General features: G+C 40.0%; 1 protein-coding gene and 1 long non-coding RNA gene across 4 annotated transcripts in view; one reads left to right on the top strand and one right to left on the bottom strand.

The window, feature by feature from the left end:
• Nucleotides 1-6,313, bottom strand: part of LOC111927612 (uncharacterized) — a 39,115-nt gene extending 32,802 nt beyond the window's left edge. The window contains exons 1-2 of the long non-coding RNA XR_015284525.1: nucleotides 6,223-6,313; nucleotides 1,859-1,913 (exon numbers count right to left, since the gene is read on the bottom strand). This is a non-coding gene — a long non-coding RNA (uncharacterized LOC111927612). The remainder of the gene's footprint in view (nucleotides 1-1,858; nucleotides 1,914-6,222) is intronic.
• Nucleotides 6,314-6,345: 32 nt separating this feature from the next.
• SLAIN1 (SLAIN family member 1) overlaps nucleotides 6,346-18,866 on the top strand; it is a 50,551-nt gene continuing 38,030 nt past the window's right edge. For 2 of the 3 annotated variants that reach the window (XM_086880919.1, XM_086880918.1), the window contains exons 1-2: nucleotides 6,463-6,999; nucleotides 10,073-10,212. In XM_086880919.1, coding sequence (XP_086737045.1) covers nucleotides 6,551-6,999; nucleotides 10,073-10,212 — 589 coding nt within the window. In that variant the 5' untranslated portion in view covers nucleotides 6,463-6,550. Of the gene's footprint in view, nucleotides 7,000-10,072; nucleotides 10,213-18,866 lie in introns of all 3 variants that reach the window. The other variant, XM_023923824.2, reaches the window with a different exon arrangement.

Here is an 18,866-nt window from a genome sequence, read left to right as displayed (position 1 = left end):
TACTCTGCAAGTTATACAGTTTATGGAACAGTGGGTCCAGAAAAAAAAGTTTGGATGTAAGTTTTGTAACTGTACCTAAATTACCCTCTAGGTATCTTTGCAATTTTATTGTATCTTTTGTGATTCAGTGGGTTATAGATTAGCAAGGACAAGTTTTTACATGCAAGCTTTTGTACACTATTTTTATAGGCTTTTTTTTTTCTATCTCATCTGACAGTAAAATATAAATTATGAAAATAAATTACATGGGCTTTCCTGCAAAGATTCTTGCTTGACCAAACTGAATCTGAATGAAAGTTAAGGTACTGATTTTTTTAAACCATTTCCTATCTGAAAAGCTAACACATCCACTTGGACTCAAGAAAAGCCTTTCAAGCAACTGCAAATTTTCCATGCTCTTTTGCTATGGTGCCACTCAGATGTGCCTTCTCAAACATTGCTGGACTGAGGGTTTTTTCAATTATTTAATTTTTCCTACATATATCACATAACCAATGCTAAGCATATTGCTGTTTATTTTTTTAAGATGATAACTTCTAAACCACTTTGCAGCATCATAAAGCCTTGAGTCTGTTGGCCTACACTTCCTAACATTTTGCAAACTGTAAAAATCACTTATGTATCCACACGATGGACTTGTTAACATGGATAGTAATTTTTTTCCACTTTTTTTGCAAAGCTGATGAACTTCTTGAATCTCTTTCTCCAGCTATATGCAAATAGACAAAAGTAAAGATGACAAAAAATTAATAAAAGGGAAAACAAATTGAAAAAATCATAACCAGGATTAGATGATTTGGTATAATCACGTTATTATAAATAAGGCATTTTTTCTGAATCAACTACCACTTTTCCCTGAAGTCAAGCTGAACTCTGGAGTCTTGGCAGAAGGTGTGTCATGGATTTTTAGCCTCCTGGAGAGAAGCTATATTTCTGTCATTGTGGTCTTCAGCACTTCACACTCAAACACTGTTTCAAAAACTCTACTTTTAGATTATCAGCTCATTTTTTAACAACCTTGAACATCAGATCTCCCCCTCAACCTTCTCTTTCTTATTCATCAGTGGTAAACCAAATTATACTCTCCAATATGCTTGTATACTGGAGACAATGTAAATATTCAAACTTCTTTGAAAGTCTAATTAGTCTTTGTTATCGATGAAGATCATTAGAAAGAAACCCAACCTGATTTGCAAGATTCAGGCTAATGCTTTCAGTTTGTAATAAACAGAAGGGATGGGAAGGGGGGAAGGGAGGAGGGTCTAAAGCATTTGAAAGTCAGAGTGATTTGATAACAATCAAATAACAACCCCTTGAACAAGAGCTGTCATGGATAATTCTTCTAGATGGATCTATAAACTAGCAGACCCTAAGCTTAATTCACAGACAATATCTTTGGATACCATAAGCACTGGAGCAACTCGAGCTCACTGAAATGATGCAATTTTGGATTTGTTATCCATTCTAATGTAACCATTCTAATGGTGATTACAATTTAATATTAATTAATATTAAATTCACTTTAATATTAATTAAATAAGGAAAAAACTTGAAGGAACCAGGGTAGTTCAGGGAAGGAAACAATATAAAAAAAGAGAAAGTCAATTAATGACTTTCATTAATGACAATGAAATTAGCAATAGGAAGTCAAAATGTTTCCAAGAGACATCAAGAGTGAAGAATACATGCTGTAACTTAAGGAAAATGTTTAATTGCTCAAATAATGCAGAGTAAATACATAAATTTAACAGTAACAAATTTCTAAGTCTAGGTAGTGTCTACACAAAACCTCTAGGCCAACTCAGGTATTAGTCAGATTGTTGAAACAGTGAAACAATGTCAGAAACATTTACCTTACCATTCAAAGCAGGCTTGGTGCCAAAGAAATTGGAAGCATCAGCTGGGGCAACAGCCTTGAAAAAAACACGAAAACTGCTCTAGGTAACTACATTTCATTTAGTCTTATTTTTTTTTATCAAGCCAATTTGTACAAATTGGAATAAATAACAGAATACAGAAGCATCTGGATATATATGATATATTGGAGGAGAGTGCACAGATTTTTTTAAATCAGGGCATGAATATATGAATGTTTCTGAAGACACCAATATGCTTTTGGTTAAGCTGATTTCTTTAACTGAGATCATTTGGCTTTATAAGAAAACATGCAGTGAGAATAGAAAGAAAACTGGGTTAGAAAATTCCATTTTCATTATGGAGTGAGACAGGAAACAATGGTAGGTTTGGCCCGACTTCTGTGGGGATAAGGCTATATAAATTAGGGCTTGTCAGCTGGGAAGAGAAGTATCTAAATTTTATATAGTCATGAATGACAAAGAGAAGCTGAATAGAGAATGATTAATCATTCTGTCTTTCTCAGAAAACCAGAACTAAGGGGCACCCAATCAAATTACTAAGCAGCAGATTTAAAGTAGATAATAAGAAGTAGTTTTTCTAACAATACATTATTAAATTGCAGCTCTAATTGCCATAGGGGGTTGTAGAGCCCTAATGTTTAAATGGCTTAAAAATGGGTCTCAGCAAATGGAATATTATTACACGCTGGTTGCTATCAAAATTAAATGATCCAGATGTCCTGATTCAATGACTTCTAAAAGAGGGAAAATATCCCTCAATATTTCTCTTGTTTCTGAGATATTTTCCTTATGAAGCTACTATCAGCCCTTGCTAAAGGCAGAATACTGGATAGGATGGACTTCTGGAATGATAGGGGCTCTATTTTTATAAAACTACTTTCACAGTCATTTTTCAGACTGGAACTGTGCTTTAAAATAACCTTACAAGACTTTAGGAGTTTACTGTCCGTGCTTTGACCTTATTGTTACCCATCTTTTGTATAGCCCAGACTGGATTACAGCAATTAATTCTTTACTGGCTTGCCTGAAAGGCAGATCCAGCCTGCAGCTATTGCAGCATAAAGCAACAAGCTTATTACCAGAAAAGAGCAGATGGGATTTGTGGACTTCCTGCTTCTTTGTTCTCTGCATCGACAGCCTATTAGTAACTACGCTGATTCAGAAATTCCTACTATAGGATACTGTGTAAGTAGCATCCTATAGCAGATTTCTACTGATTTAGGGCATATAATTTCTCAAATCCAGGAGTAACAGGTTTCATGGGCACATTAGGGTGTTTGGAGTTGTTATTAGACACATTTTATCAATGCCTTAAAAAAAAGAATGGAACCATCAAGTCTTCAGTGTGGTTTGTAAAGTGCTGATGAAGTTCTGGGTTGATCAAACTCATCAGCTATTGCTGGGCTACTGAATGGAGCCCATTAACAATTTATTAGTAATGTCAATATTGGGAGGAGTGTAATTTATATTTAAAAACCCAAACTATTGAAAATACTAAGATGTTCAAATCATCTTTGCAGTATTCAAACAGACCAACCTGAAAACCATGGGACAGTGTATTCATCAACAAAAATTTTACCTGCCAACACCTCTTTTTGAAGCTATGTTATTAGTGGAATTATGTGTTAGTGAAATTACAAGTACACTTAAAATAGAGCAACAAACACAACACAGTGAAGTGCATATTTTCCCTTTACTAGATCCACTTGTACAGGAAATGCCTGGAAAAGCCAGCATCTTCCACGCTGACTGGGAGCATGGTAGTTCAACTATGCATAACTTTAAGCTGTTTTCTACCCATACTACTGGGTATCTCACTTAAGAAGTCCCAGTCAAGAAAGAGTTGATCTCTGGACCATTTTCTTGGTGATATGATGTCTATGATCAATGTGTCTGTCTGGGAAAGATGCATTTGTACCCATACTAGGGCACAACGCTGAGTCCTAAGCTTTTTCTCTTTGGCAGCTGAGTTCTGAAATGAATGCCTGCATGCCACATTTGTGTGGGTGACAGAAACAGTAGAGGGCATTTGAAAATTTTCAACTACTTGTATTCATAACTGAGGACAACCATTCCCATGGCGACTTAAGATCCTGTGCTATGATGCTACGTACTCTACCCCGTCTTTAAATGTGTGTCCTGATGTATCTCCAAACTGATGTCTGCATCAAGGTATTTTTAGTGCTGCAATATCCAGATCACACTGTCATGTTCTGACAACTGAAAACTTCAGAGACCCATTTACTGGGCCTTTTCCCTGGTCCACTAAAAGACTTTGCATCCTTGGTTCAAATAAAATAAAAAAAATAAAATAAAATAAAAAAAAAATCCTCCATTTTGAATCTATTTTGAGTATTTCACAGAATCATCAAGGTTGGAAGAGACCAAGATCATGTAGTCCAACCATCAACCTGGCACCACTATAATCACCCCTAAACCATATCCCCAACTGCCACATCCAGACACCTCTTGAATGCTTCCAGAGACAGTGGTTCCACCACCTACACGGGCAACTTATTAAAATGCCTAACTACTCTTTCAGTGAAAAAAATGTTATGATATACAACTGAATCTCTACTGCCTTGTTGCATCCTCCAGCACTGATTTTATAATAAATTTCATCTTGGTTTTTTCTTTCACTGTAGTGAAGTATAATAAACTCAATATTACATATGCTGCCAATTAATATTTTTATATCATTTTGCAATCTGACTGGATTAACAAAGCACTTCTAAGAATTAAGGCTAGTGCCATTATTAGTGATAACAAACTGAGAGATACACATTTTTTCCCCTGACTAAACATGTAGAAAGAAGCTCAATTGTCCTTTTACTTGAGGGAATTAAGATTACAGCTATCTGTAGTAGTGAAAACTAGATTCTGCTACTCATTCTAATAAAACATGGAAGAATTTGGGCCAGATGGCTTTTACACTCTCAACATTTCCCTCTTCTTTCTTCCAAAGGGACAAAGACACCACCAAAGTTTTAGATTAAGCGCTATCTGGCTACAAAGCAGTACACTGCAGGGGGAGGGGTGTGTTTACTCTCTTCACTGATATATGTGAAGTATATCATCTGGAAGTCAATGCTTTGTGCTCCACTCTAGCTTCTTTTCTAGTCATTCTTACAGAACTGGTTGTTATTATCTATACTGCAAGAGTGCTGTTGTCCTGTGCAGAAAAAAGTTTCCAGATTATAAACTAAAGAGACAAAATTGTGACAGGCTGGATGATTTCAAAGTTGACTGATGCCCTGAACATAGAATCAGTGTCTGTTTGTCCTTACACCAGAAACCTGAGACAGTAACAAAGCAGGGTGAAGGCAGCAGTGGCTGATAGTGCTCTGCCTAAAGCTGATGTTCAAGAATTGGGTAGCGACTGACCAGTGACTATTTTTAGTGGGTAGCTGGGCAACTTAGAACCCTTAGACTCACAGAATCATTTAGGCTGGCAAAGACATCAAAGATCACTGAGTCTGCTAACCTAGCAATGCCAACTAAAACATCACCAAGTGCCACATCTATGCATCCTTTAAATATTTGCAGGATGGTGACTCAACCACTTCCCTGGGCACTCTGTTCTTATGCTTGATGACACTTTTGGTGAAGAAGTATTTTATAATATCTAATCTGAACCTGCCTGATTTACGAGATTTGTTCCCGATTTCCTATCAGAGCTGTAGGAAACTTAGGACTGCGACTTAGAAGGTTGTCCCCTAAAGCTGTAGCCAGAGGAAATGAACTGAAGGAGGGTTGTGTGATGCCTGAGCTGTCTTGGGTAACACCGAATCTCTGCTCACCTCCTAGGTGACACAAGGGACCCAAGCAATGGCTTCTTACAGTCCTGGGCAATGAAAGACAACGCAAAACCACTACCATAAGTGAACAATATTCATCCCACTCTCAAAGATTTGCAAGCTACAAGCGCACCTACGTGTCTGGATTTGGTTGAGGGAGTCATTTCAACACGAGGGCATCTTTCACTTCAGTTCTCCTGTACATAACCAATACATAGTTACGTCGTTTTCTGCAATGCTCGGTTCAGTCTTTGCTTCACCACCGACACAACTTGAAAAACGCGTCGCTTTCCTCGCTTTGAGCCAAAACTCCCAGAATCAGCACGTTTCAAACCTACAAACGGCAGCTTTTGGCTGAATTAGCTCCTTTCAAGCCCAACAAAGCCTCTATTTGTGATTCCCATTCCCCTCACACTCTCAATCTGCATAATTACAACCCTGACACCACCAGGCTCTAATTACACGGCTCACGAGAGGCGCGGCGCCCTGGGCCGGATCCAGCCCGCGGGCGGGGCGAGACGCGGTGGGGTGCAGTGGGGGGAAGGCACCTTTCTTTAAACACCCGGGGCTCCCCTCAGAGGTGCTCCCCGCCGCCCTTCCCCGGGGCTGGATGGCGGGGGCGCCGGGCGGCTCTTTGTTCCTGCCGAGTGCGTGTGCGCGTCGCTCGGGCTGCCGGAGTGGGAGGGGATCCGGCCCGCGCCGCCGTTAACGGGAGGCGCAGGAGCGGGGCCGGCGGGGCGGCAGGCACAGCGGCGCAGGGCCGGACCCCAGCGCTGCGAGCGGCGCTCCCCGGCGCTCCCGCCTCCCCCGGGAGCCGGGCGCTGCCCTCCGGCGGCGCGGCGGAGCAGGTGCCGGCGGCGGCAGCGGGCCGGCAGGATGGAGGCTGCCTTGCTGAAGCCGGCGATGATGGCGGAGGTGAAGGGGAGCGGTGCCGGCTCTGCCGTCAGCGCCGAGCTGGAGGTGAAGAAGCTGCAGGAGCTGGTGCGGAAGCTGGAGAAGCAGAACGAGCAGCTGCGGAGCCGCGCCGCCGCCGCCGCGGTGGCCACCGGCCCGCCCAGCCCGCACCTGCTGCTGGCCCCGCCGCCGGCCCCGGGCGGGCTGCGCCCTGCCAGCCCCCCCGCCGCGGGCCCGCCGTGCCTGCCCAGCCCGGTGCCCACCCTGCTGTGCCCGCCGGAGCCCCTCGCCTACTTCACACCCTCGCCCGGGCCGCCGGCCGCTGGCGGCGGGCAGGAAGGCGGCGGCGGCCCGGGGGCGGCGGCCACGGTGCTGGATGAGGTGGCGGTGCTGGAGCTGGAGGACGGCTGCGGAGAGGACGAGGATACATGGTACGTGCGGCTCGGCCCTGCCCTGCTCCTCGGTCCGGCCCGGCTGTGCCCCCCGGCCGGGCCTCCCGTAGCGGTCTCCCGGCTCTGATTAGCATTAGCCCCCAAATCCACTTGATCTCCCTGCTTAGACTGAAATCTGCTTTTTTTTCACCCCTCTCTTTTTTTTTTTTCCTCCTCTCCATCCCCGTTCCACACCATGCCGCCCTGCCGAGGGAAGGGACGCGGCTCAGGTCGGGGCTTCACCGCCCGGCTGGCCCGGGGCGTCGCGCCCTCGGTGGGGAGCAGAGCTCGCTTTCCGCCCCGAGGAATATCGTACAGATCTCAGCCTAGTTTCAGCCTCGTGTTTACATAAGGAATTAAAAATAGCGGAATTTCGTTCCGGGAAAGCCTTGATCTGAGCAGCGCTGCCTCCTCATCCTAAAATCTCTGCCAAATTGTCTCTCATCTTCAGGGATTTGGGAGGGCTTTTGTCTTTTAGATGTTGATCTGAATTGTGTGTTTTACGCGCACATGTAGCTCCAAAAGGCACGGCAGGGTGCTAGTAAATGGAATAAATCGGAAATGGATAGCGAATGACTAAAGCGAAAAGTAAAATCGACCTGGACGAATCCCTTAAAAACAAACAGAAGGGGAGATTGCCAGGTAGAGATACAAGTAAATCAGTAAAGCTAGTGCCTCAAAACCTGTTTCAGCAACGTGGGCGGACATCGTAGGGACAGTGCTGGAATACTATTTTGGCTGTGTAATCATGTGGAACGTCGCTGATCCTGAATTGTTTTGAAGTGGCAATATATAGATCTTTATTTTAATAACAGGTTGAGAGTACGTGTGTAAGCGTCCATGTAGCTTTCTTTCTTACGAGATTAGTTTTTGAATCAAGCTAAAGTTAACGTCAGATAAGAATAAAATACAGTATAAAGAAGCTGAGATGTGTTCAAACGTTCTTAATTTTGGTAGAAAATAAAGTGTTCAAAAATTAATCTAAATGTCAGAAATGTTTCTGAATGTTGTATGTGCTTCATGGTGCACAATACTGTGTTTCTGGAAATGGCTTTTGAGAATCATGTACAAATCGTGTGGAAATTTCTCTCAGCGTTGCTTCATTGTGCATGTGGTTGGTCTGTGCAGGGCTGGTTTGGGCTTATCAGTCCAGACTTAAATCCAGTTTTACATTGGTTCTGACTTCCAGCTTTCCCAGCATTAAGGAATATCAAATTTGTTTGATAATGTCTTGTTAAACAAAATGCTTTCCTTGTTTACATTTTAGGGTGGTAGTAAGTTGTCATTGCATTATGTGCTGTAGTGAGATTTCCAATTTGATTTCCTCCCTGGGAGCAATCCTAGATTTAGGTGCCAAAATGTACCTTTATGTCACACATCTATGTGTCCACAGGCAGAATTTTATGTCAGGGGCTTGTTAACAAATTTATTCCACTAAGAATGGGGGGTTTCAGCTGTTGAACGTTTTTAGTTCAAGGATAAATCTCTGTCATTGTCCATGAAAGGTCAGGCGTGTGATGCCAGTTGCTTGGGGCTGTGTTGTAATCTCAGTCTTTAAAGCAAACTGCTGTCTCGAAAGCCAAAGCCTTCAGTGCATATCCTAGTTGTTGAGTAATTTTAGGCCTCAAGTACCTTTGGTTTTTTGTGTTTTGCTTGCGTTTTTTTGCTTTTTTGTTTTCACTTCAGTTACAAAAACCCTGAAACCAGCCAACCCTGTGGAACTGCAGACAAGTCAACCTACTTTGTAGTGTTCAGCTTTTTACAGGAGGGTCTGATCATCAGTCAGATGTTCAGCTTTTGAAGCACTTCTGCAGGTTAACAGGAAACCTGAAAGCTTTTCTTCCCTTCGCTTCTTGGTTTTCTCAGTATCCTTTTTTTAAATGTGTGGTCAGGCACTGCAGGAGGTCTGGGGAGATGAGTCCTCTCCTCAGAGCAATTCAATAATTGATCTTTGCTGGGATTGCCAAGACAAAGATAGCAATCACAGTGAGGATTTTATTCCTTGTGAACTGGTTAGACAGTGCTGATTGACTTCAAAGGTGAAAAACTCTATGGAGCAGACACTGGAGAAGGGGTGCTCTGGTGGGATGTGGGTAGCTCTTGAGCCAAAACTGTGAAGGTGGAAGGCTGCTGCTACCTGTTGGTGACCCCCTGAGCGGCAAAATCCTCTTTAGTTTTAGGTCTTGCCTTTCTTGCCCTTTTGTACAGGCCTGATCTCTTTACTGTCTGTGGAGTGTTTTTCTGGTGCCTTGAGAATCTGTCTCTGGGTGTCCCTAGCCCCCTGTCTCAGAGGTGCTCAGGCCTGGGATCTGTGAGTCAGAGTCTTGTCCAGCAGACAAGAATAGTTTGCTTCCTGGAAGATTTGCGCTCTCCCAGGTGAATCGGCATCTGTTGTGCCTGCTAATCTGCCAGGGCGACAGTAGCAACCCAGATCTCAGCCTCACGAATTCTCCCATGAAATCTGCTTTGAAACCTGGTTTCCTAATATGCAACTGATCAAGAGATGCCAGCTCTTGTTTGAGAATAATGTACATGCACTAGCTTTTTTTTGCATATGTGCTTTTTTTTTCTGGTGTTGAATGTTGAAAATAGGTTTTCAGTGTTTCTCATCAAATATTTTTTAATCATTACAAATATGACTTGGCCAAAATCTAGTTCATCTGGGTGAAGACAAAATGAGATTCTGAAATTACCTAAATCACCAGTAAATATAGGGAAGAGCAGGAGCACCTTTGATGTGTGTACAGCACCTAATGCATTTGAACTTTGGGCAGTGCTAAAATTCAGACAATGGTAGTGATTAGACAGAAGATTTTAACATGAAATCTACTTGAACTTTGTTTGGTCGTGCCAGACCTGTAGAGCAGATATTTTGCCACCTGTTTTTCTGAGGAGGGAAGAAAGAAAACTAATGCAAACTGTTCTATTTCAGAATATATTTCTTTTTATTAGATATTCTTTTGCAGGGCTTTAGATGTTATAAATTATTAGTATCTAATAGGAAAGTGACCTTACAAAAGCCAACTTCACAGTATTGCCTATCTTGCTCATACTTCTGTGTGTTTTGGTTAAGGTTGTACGTCTTGCCTACCAAGACTCACACTCCACGAGAGAAATCACTGAGTCCTATGCAGTGGTGCAGACGTGTTCTGGATCATCCAACTCCTGAGATAGAAGCTGCAAAACGTTCCCTATGCTTTAGACTGGAACAAGGTAATCTTACTTTGTTAATTTCGTTTAGGAGATTGGCATTTTTGGTCTGGTGTTTCACTCCTCTTGGATGTTTTCATAATTTAGCAGGCTTTACACATGGCAGACGTGCAGTTTCTCCATATGTATGCAAGTCTTCCTTCATTACATAAATGCTAACAAATGTTTGAATTATTTTTGGTTTTTTTCAAGTATTTGCCTCCTTTGTTACCCATTTTTTCTCCTGTAAAACTTGTTGTTCTAACTTGTCAGTTTTTATCCATAGCTTAAAATAGAGGACAAGGAATTATTGATGCTAACTTTACTATTGGTATATCTGGTGAGGTTTGAAAAAGGGTGCTTTTCACTTTTTGTAGAGTCAGAATTATCATGGGGCTATAAACCTTGAAAGGCTAATTTGTCAACATCTAATGTAGTGTCAGAACTTTGCTAAGTATAGCACTCACCAAACAGAGCTGTAACTTGACTGTAGTGCTGTTTTGTTGGTCTCTCGGTAATCTCAGGTACTGAATCCGTCTGATGGCTGATCAGTGCTGGTGAACTTGCAGAGTTCTCTGTGTGATCTGACTTCTGTTTTAAATAAATACCAGACAGCAGTTTTCTTACTTTCTTACCATCTGGGGTCTCATTAAGAATGTTTTAAGTGTTGTTGAAGAAAGTGACTAAGGGAGGGTGTTAAGGTTTATAACTCACTCGGAACGAAGAAAACGAACAATACAGGAACATGACGGAAGAAGGAATAAAGCTGATGGCATCATGAATGCATGGCTGTATAAGTTAGCTACAGCTGTCATTAAGAGAAATTGAGCATGTTCCTGTATGCTTTGGAGGATATGGGTAGCTGTGGATAAGTCTTGTCCAAAATCATGCATTTAACTGAATCAAGCTCTGAAGGCATCAGTATCTTTGCATTGACTATAAAAGATGCTACAATGATTATTGATCTAGAAATATTTAGTTGAGCTTATTTGCCTCAAGTTCCATGGGCCAAGCTGTGGTTCCTGTATTGGTAATAATCCCATCTAGTTTTAGGGTGGACTTTGGCTTGTTAATTTGGTATCTGAGTATCAGATACCATACTCCGTAGGGTGAGCTGAGTATCATATTTGACTGTCAATGCAAGTTTTGTGTGTAGAGTCAGAGGCATCAGGGGAGCTGTTCAAGTTACAAGGTTTAGGTGTTGAGTGTAGAATGAATTTAATGTCTCTCTCAAGTCCACTGACAGCAGTGGGTGCTTGGCACTCAGCCCCATGTGCTCACCTGAAGATACATCTGTGTGTGGTTGGGCATCCAACAATGGAGTGCTATTTGGTGTAGAAGCTCTGTTTAGATTGCCCCACATAGGTAACCGGTATCCTTTGAGATGGCCTGTTATGCTGATTTCTGTTCAGGACAGATGGAGACCTTTTAAAAGTCCTGTGCTTTTTCTGTTCTTTAATGATACCTTGGCCTCCCCAAGGCATCTCAAGTGAGCAGGCACATGGAATTATGGAAAATTGAGTCAAGCCTGTAATGTCAGTGTAGAAACAAACAAGAGGACTGCATGACCTAATTTTCCCCTTAAAAGGATTTATTTAAATTGAATAGGCAATAAAAGTTTCAAATTAAAATTACTCTATGGTTGTCAGTTCAGTCTCTCTCTCTGCAGAAGTTGCAGCAAAATGACATATGTCACTGAGTTACGTTGACAGTGAGTTACCCTGATCCATATGCTGTGCTCATGGCAATTGGTTCATGAATTTCCTGAGCTCTGTAAAAAGTTTCTGAGAAATTGTATGCCATAAATAAAACCTGTTATGGGAGCAGTATGTTCAGGGAGGGAATAGACTTGTGCTTATACTGCAGCAATTCTTTGTTAAAATTGCTTTAATTAATAAGTCAGTTAAGACTTGATTAACACTCGTATTTCTAAGTATTTTCTTCTAGCACCTGTACATTTATAAGTAATACATAATAAGCAAATGTCATCCTTCTTAGTCTTAAATTTTTAGGTGTTGGTTCCACCATATATATTTATTCCTAAGTTTTTCAACCAGATGTGAGACTTTTCTAAGAATCAAATAATTTGGTTTCTGAAGTACAGAAGACTTTCTGTAACCTGACTTTCCTATGTTTTGTTTTGCAGTGCACTTAATCAGTAACACACACGTATAAATACATACACATAATCCATCCAGATTTTATAAATGACTCACTAAGTATGACGTTCTTATTTTCTGGTACTAAAGTTTCAAACTTTGTACTTGGAAGTTGGATGGTGTTTTCCCCGTTTAGCCATATGCCTTGCAAGGGCATTTTCAGAGTATTTTGAAATCTAGTTGTGCCTCTTCTGCTTGGCTCTGAATCAATGGTTAACACTGAAGTACTTCAGAACTATTAAATGAGTAGTCCGAAAAGATTTACAGTGTACCAGAGAGTGATTTCTTAAATAGCTTATTGGTAGCATTTGCTTAGTTCATGGTGCATTAGCCAAAAATTAAACCAGTTTAGTTGTTACAGCTCTTTAGACACCAGAGTGCACATGGCAATAAAAAGCAGTAAAAATTGATTTTTGACTGCAAAGTCAGCATATCTGGATAAGTTCATACAGAGAGAAGGGCTGTGAGCCAAGAAAAAATAAAAATTTTGCCTTATTTTTGAGTTGTTATCTTACTAGGATTTTTAATCCTGCCCTCACTTATTCCTGCCTGTGTGAATTTTTCTTACTACATTAGGTCCTGATTTTTATAAAGGTTTTCATTTATTTTTAAATATCCCAGCATTAGGATATCTCATAACAAGGCTAAAAAGCTCGTGAGAGACTTTTGCCTAAGCAGTCCAAGGCAGTTAAATAGTCCAGCAGCTACTTGGTCTTTCAGGCCAGAAAATTGAATGGTGGTATTTTCTTTTCACTTCGCTGCAGTCACCAGCCTGTTTCTTTCTAGTGAAAATGACTGTTTTGAGTATTTCATGGTGGAAGTTAAGAATTCATCTTGGCATAAATCCTTGAGGTTTATTATAAGCACAGAGGTGATCTCCAGGAGGTGGTTCTTCTGTGAACCACTGTGAGAACTTGGGCAAGCTTCTCAACATTCCTCTGGTCTACCACTAAGTAGGTAAAGCTTTTATAATATTTATAATGAACTAAGCTTATTACAAACCCTATTTCTGTGGATTAAGCATGCTAGCTTTAAGGAGGATGAAAGTTAAATGTAACCTCCTATGATAAGATCTTTGCTTGGAATTGTTCCTGTTTTCTGTAAGCAGTTACAGTGTTGAGGTAACATTTGTTGTTTGTTTTAGTTGTTTTATCTCTGTTGGCTGGACTGGATCACATCTTTCTTTTTACTCTGTCAGTTACCTTCTGTTTGAAACCTTTCTGGTTTGTTATGCTTACGGTAGTTCCCTGTATATTATAAAGTCTATTAGCTCACTGGATTTTAATCCTGCTGTCTATTTTATTTTTTTAGGTTGATTGAAGTAAAGAGGGTCACCTAACATTAATGGTGTGGTGGAGCCTCTTCTGTGTTTTCTTGGCAGTAATTGAAGATGCTGGGACATGCATTAAGTTCAGAGAGCAAAGAGATGTGACCTGTAAACTTCCTAGCTGATGTAGATGGGTATAACCCTCCTGAAACTGTTGAGATGGTAGTGATTGGTATCCTGGCTGAAGATACCCTGCCTAACTTCTGCAAAAAGCTCTGAAGCAGGCGGGTGGATAAACAGAGGATTTAAGAGGCTTAGCAAGGAGTCAGTCTGGAGGAGCTCAGCTTTTATACAGGGTCTCAGAGTGTAACTCATCCAGTTCAGCCTTCCAGATAGGAAGCTCCTCATTATTGGGCAATGTGAAATACTGGGTAGATTCAGAATTTGGCTTAGATGAGTTCTTATTCAGAACTACCATTTCAGATGTTTAAGAACAGTAGGCAGCTGAAGTCCGTAGGTTTTGCAGTTGGCTGCAGTAGTTTAAAATTATTATTGTGCTTCAGGATGGAGGCTGTTGATCTGTGCCATCTGTGGATGGCAAGGTATGTTGTGAAACATACCCACTGTTGTTTCTCTCCATTATTTTTGATTCCTCAAAGGCTCTCGTTAGACGAATTTTATTCATTATTGTGCTGGATCCCAGTGTTAAATATTAGTTAAGGTTGATATCCAAACATACAATGTACCCAGAAGAGAAACTGGGAGGAGACCAAACAAAATGATTTATTTTGATAGTATAGTGGTTTTTTACCTAGTAAGAAAAAAAAATCTGGTAGGTTACAGCTGGTAGGGCCCCAGGTGGAAGGTTTTACCTGGATGTGTAACTTGTGGTTTACACAGGAAGAGGCAGCGTTCTCTCTCCCCTTATTCTAATTCTCTTCCGCTTTCTATGGGTTCATAGTGAAATAATTTATTTTGAGTCTTTATGATATGGAATACACTTCAACTGTTAAGAGACCACTCTCATAGGGAACTTCTGTGCAGTAGCAAACAGAAAATACTGTAAGTGAACAAAGTTTTTGTCTTGTATGCTTGAGCTGGATTCAGTGCTGAAACAAGGGCAAAGGGGATTTTTGTGCTTTTTTTTTTTTCTCAAGTAGATTCATTAGGTTTAACTTTATTTACTGTCCATTGATGGATCATATATGTATGTTGTGATACTCAGAACTGGATTAATAAAATTTCATATAGCTTTTTTGCTCATATATAATGCAGATTTGTTCTATGTAAGATGCTTTTGAGGCAGGAAGTAATAATGTGCAGAAACTTACAGATGATTGTTGTTTCCATCATAAATAAAATAAAGCTCTAGAAAGAATGAAAGGACTGAAAAAAGTGGCATGAGAGGTTTGGTTCCTTTTTGTGTATGTTTCTGATAATAAAAAATTATAAACAGCCAGAGCTCTTATCCACATCTTAGCACCTTTTGACAAATGTGACACCTTGGAGGTCAGGCTATTTAGGCATCTTGTGCTGCATTACAGGCTTAGTGCTTGGAGTGCACCTATACATGCACAACAGTTACTTCCTAATAGATTTCATTTATTTGAAGTAATTTGTAACAGCTGCATAATTCCAAGCACTTCTTAGAGGTTTTGCAAATGCTGATATCTCTGGATTTTCTAGCACAGCTGCTGAGGATTTGTGTAGTTCAATTTGGAAAAACTCAGGTTTGATACTCGACTTGCATTTCAAACAGAATATTTCTGTCTGTCACTGTAACATTGCTACTCTGCAAGTACACTTGAAGATAGAAGTGTTTGGTTTAAAACCCTTATGGCAAGAAATGCATAGAAGATCAGACACTTAACTTTTGATTAATTTCAGAGATGTCTCTTGCCTTCTTGCTACAGCTCTTCAATATGATTTCCACTTTTTATTAAATTGCAATATACATACTATTTAAGAATTTAATCATATTTGGGGATTGATTGTTGTGCAGCTCAATTATTTGCTTAGAATAGAGTTCTGGTTGTCATTATACTTGCAAGAGGAAGCTCGATTCAGAAGTTTCTGTACAGGTAGAGAGGTGGTGTTAGCTCTTTCCATCCCATTTTGGAGTGTGCTTTTTTTTAATCCTTGATGATTTCTGAGCTGGGATTATCATCTCATCATGAGTGGTTAAACAGCTAGAAACACTGTTAAATTTCATGTGGGGATTTCAGTAGGCTTATTCTTATTTTAAATAACTTACACTCACAATGTAAGTTCTAAGCCTGTAATGCAGTGTGTGTCTAAAAAGCAATAGAAGTAGCATCAACACTACTTTTTGCTAAAAGTACAGGCATTTTTAGTGTTACCTAGCAGAGTACTAGTCCTGGGTTGTCTTCTGAAGTGTGCAACTACCTTCCTATGTAGAAATTAAAAAGAAGCCTGGGTTTTAATAATTGACTTGAGGGCTTTTGGAAGCTTGTCCTCTGGAGATGTTTTGGTTTTTTTATTGAAATGAGGATCTTTTCAAAACTGGACTGTTCTGGATGCTTTCATTTCATTTTTCCTTCTGATAGTCTTGTGTGTCTTGCTCACTGTTAGTCCCCAAATTATTGTTACAGCTTTTCTCTTTCATGTTGTCTTTCTTTCACAGTGTTTTTGATGTCTGCAGAAGAGAGCTGGGAATAACATTTTAGAATGCAGACAAGTGTGATAGAGGTAGCACTGCTTCTTTATTAAATGGTTTTTCTGTATTTTCACTTTTAGAGAGCCCTTTGGTTCTTGTCTTCACAATATTGCATCTTTTGGGAAGCTTTTTTTCACACTGAAATTTGTTTGGTTTTGTGCCATGATCCTTAAGTATCTTGATTGGTTATTTCTGGGATAGTCTACAGTCCTGTAAATATATCATGCAGTCCTTCTTCTTGGCAACTGCCACTGCATTTTAATATATTAGAAAGAAGTTGATTATTTGCATTTGCTGTCCTAAGTGCTCCACATTCAGCATCTCCATTCATGTTTCATGGAAATGAGACATTTAACAATCATTTGCTTTTACCTAAAGGTTTCTGCAACAGTTCTTGTAATAAAATAAAATCCTTTTTACTCTACCTGATAAAGAAATGTAGTCAGTAAGCTCTAATCTGAATGCTTGAGGGGTAGAGGCATTCACAGATCTGCTTGATTTTTTTGTTTTATGTTGCAAGACAGAAGGTGAGCTAGTAAAAATGATAGAGACATAGGAGTTTATAAAAACAAAATTCCTGAGTGTTCTATATTTTTCCCCTTCATGAACTTCTTCTAAAATATTATTATCTGAATTTTACTTCTAGAATGGAATATTCTTGTAAAATTTTTAATTGCAGAAAATGTTTTCTTGGGCAGTATTTACCCTTAGTGAGGTCACTAAGCTATTCCAAAAGTCATCTTTTACATGTGGATTTATCACAGTAATGGAATGCTTCACTGAAAGCTTCATGCTTAAAAGGTCTGAGAGGGAAAAAGTAGTGAAAGTATACCTGTGGGACAAAAAAATATTTTTGTCATCAAAAAACAATTGCAACCTAGGTAGTTGCTGCTTTGAAAAACGATTTGCAGCATTTACAGATTACTTTTTTGGTAATGTTAAAGGAATTGAGTCACAAAGTATACTGCAACAAGTTCTTGAATATTTTATACTATGATGGGAGTATGTGGCTATGTAAGGTCATGGAAAGCTAATATGGGGTAACAATTTTTAAAATAACATTGAGCATAGCATTTCTTTGCTTTATCTCTTTTATGCGTTTTTAAATCTATTCTGTTGTGTTTTCAAGACTAAAGAGGTATCGGATGATGTTCACTGGTAAATTCAGACCACATTTATCCCTTCTGCAATGTAAAGTACCTGTTACCGAGTCTGCACAGCTGGCTGAGCTCAGACTGACCCCACTTCATAACACCAGAAGAATATATGAAAACCTGATTTTGAGAGAGCTTTTTGCTTGAAAGTGGTTGTCTGTTTGCTCAAATTAGCCAGCCCTGTGTGCCCCTCTAATGCAGAGGGGGCCATTGCACTTGCTGTCCAACTTGGAGCAAGCAAGTTTTACTTCCAGAAAGTCAGCTTCTTTTTATTCACTTGTCTTATTCCATTAGGTAGTACCAAGTAGCAGTGTTGATTTTGCTGCCTGCCCTGTATTAATTCAGGGTGAGGAGACTTGTACCTTGAAGAGCACAGTTCTAAAATGGTTAAGAGAGTTAGAGGTGGATAACTTTGAAGATACCCTCATGCAGTCAGGTAAATTCCTCTGTAAATGTTGATGAGTTATGTCCTCTGCTGCATAGTTGAGATCAGTTGTTTTTTCTTATTTTGTCTGTAGTGGATGGAGGACAGATTGTTTCTGAGTTATGGATTTGTAAGACCTCTTTTTGATACTAAATGTTACCCTTAATTTCGCTGAACCTTTAGTCATTAAAGCTAGATACCTGTGAGAAACTGTCTCAAGTTTGATTCTTGATTCTTCTTGATTCTTAAGAAACCAAAGGACAGTTTGCCCAGCCATTCTTAAGCAGTTGTGCAGTTGTGTTTGCGTCTGGAGGTAGTAATTTCTCTCCATTAATTAGAAAAAAACCTTGGAGTACTTAGCATCAGAAGGATTTGGATGCAATATCACTTTATATTTTTAGCAGGTTTTGAATATCCGCTGCATTTTGCAAGAATAGCCCTGGTGCCTTTCATTCAGAGATGGTTTCTCATGGTCTCCTATTTCTTCAATCATGGCACTTGTGACCTTGTTTGTAATCATTTGTTTAGAAGCTCAGCTCATTCTCCAAAACAAAGACACAGAATGCTTGTGGATTTTTTTGTGTTTTCACATACTACTGGCTATCTGTATTGTTCTATGAAAGGCACAAAAGTTTCGTTCCACGTTCCAGTAACTGGTGAAATGGTGTAAATTATATTACGTGTCTGCTAGTCTTAAGTTAGATACATGGGATATTGCTTTGTTTGCATCTGTATCACAGAGGAACATCTGTGTGATTGAGTCTTCCTTGGAAATACATCTTGTGTCTCGATTTCTAGCTCCAGACATGGAGCTGTTCTTCTTGTGTCTTACTGTAAGCACCTTGTTGTTGGGTCTCAGGTATTTATTTGTGAATTCATAGAACATGTAGTGGTCCAGGTTTGTTCCACCTAATTTTAGGTTTGTGTCTAGTTAATATATAGTTGAAGGTTCAGTCACCTTGACTGAGCTTATGCTTGGCACCTTCACTAAGATAAA

Source organism: Cyanistes caeruleus, chromosome 3 (assembly GCF_971803275.1).
Source record: "Cyanistes caeruleus chromosome 3, bCyaCae1.hap1.1, whole genome shotgun sequence".
Classification (NCBI taxonomy): domain Eukaryota; kingdom Metazoa; phylum Chordata; class Aves; order Passeriformes; family Paridae; genus Cyanistes; species Cyanistes caeruleus.
Note: the sequence above shows the minus strand (reverse complement) of the source record. Positions and strands in the feature narration are given on the sequence as shown.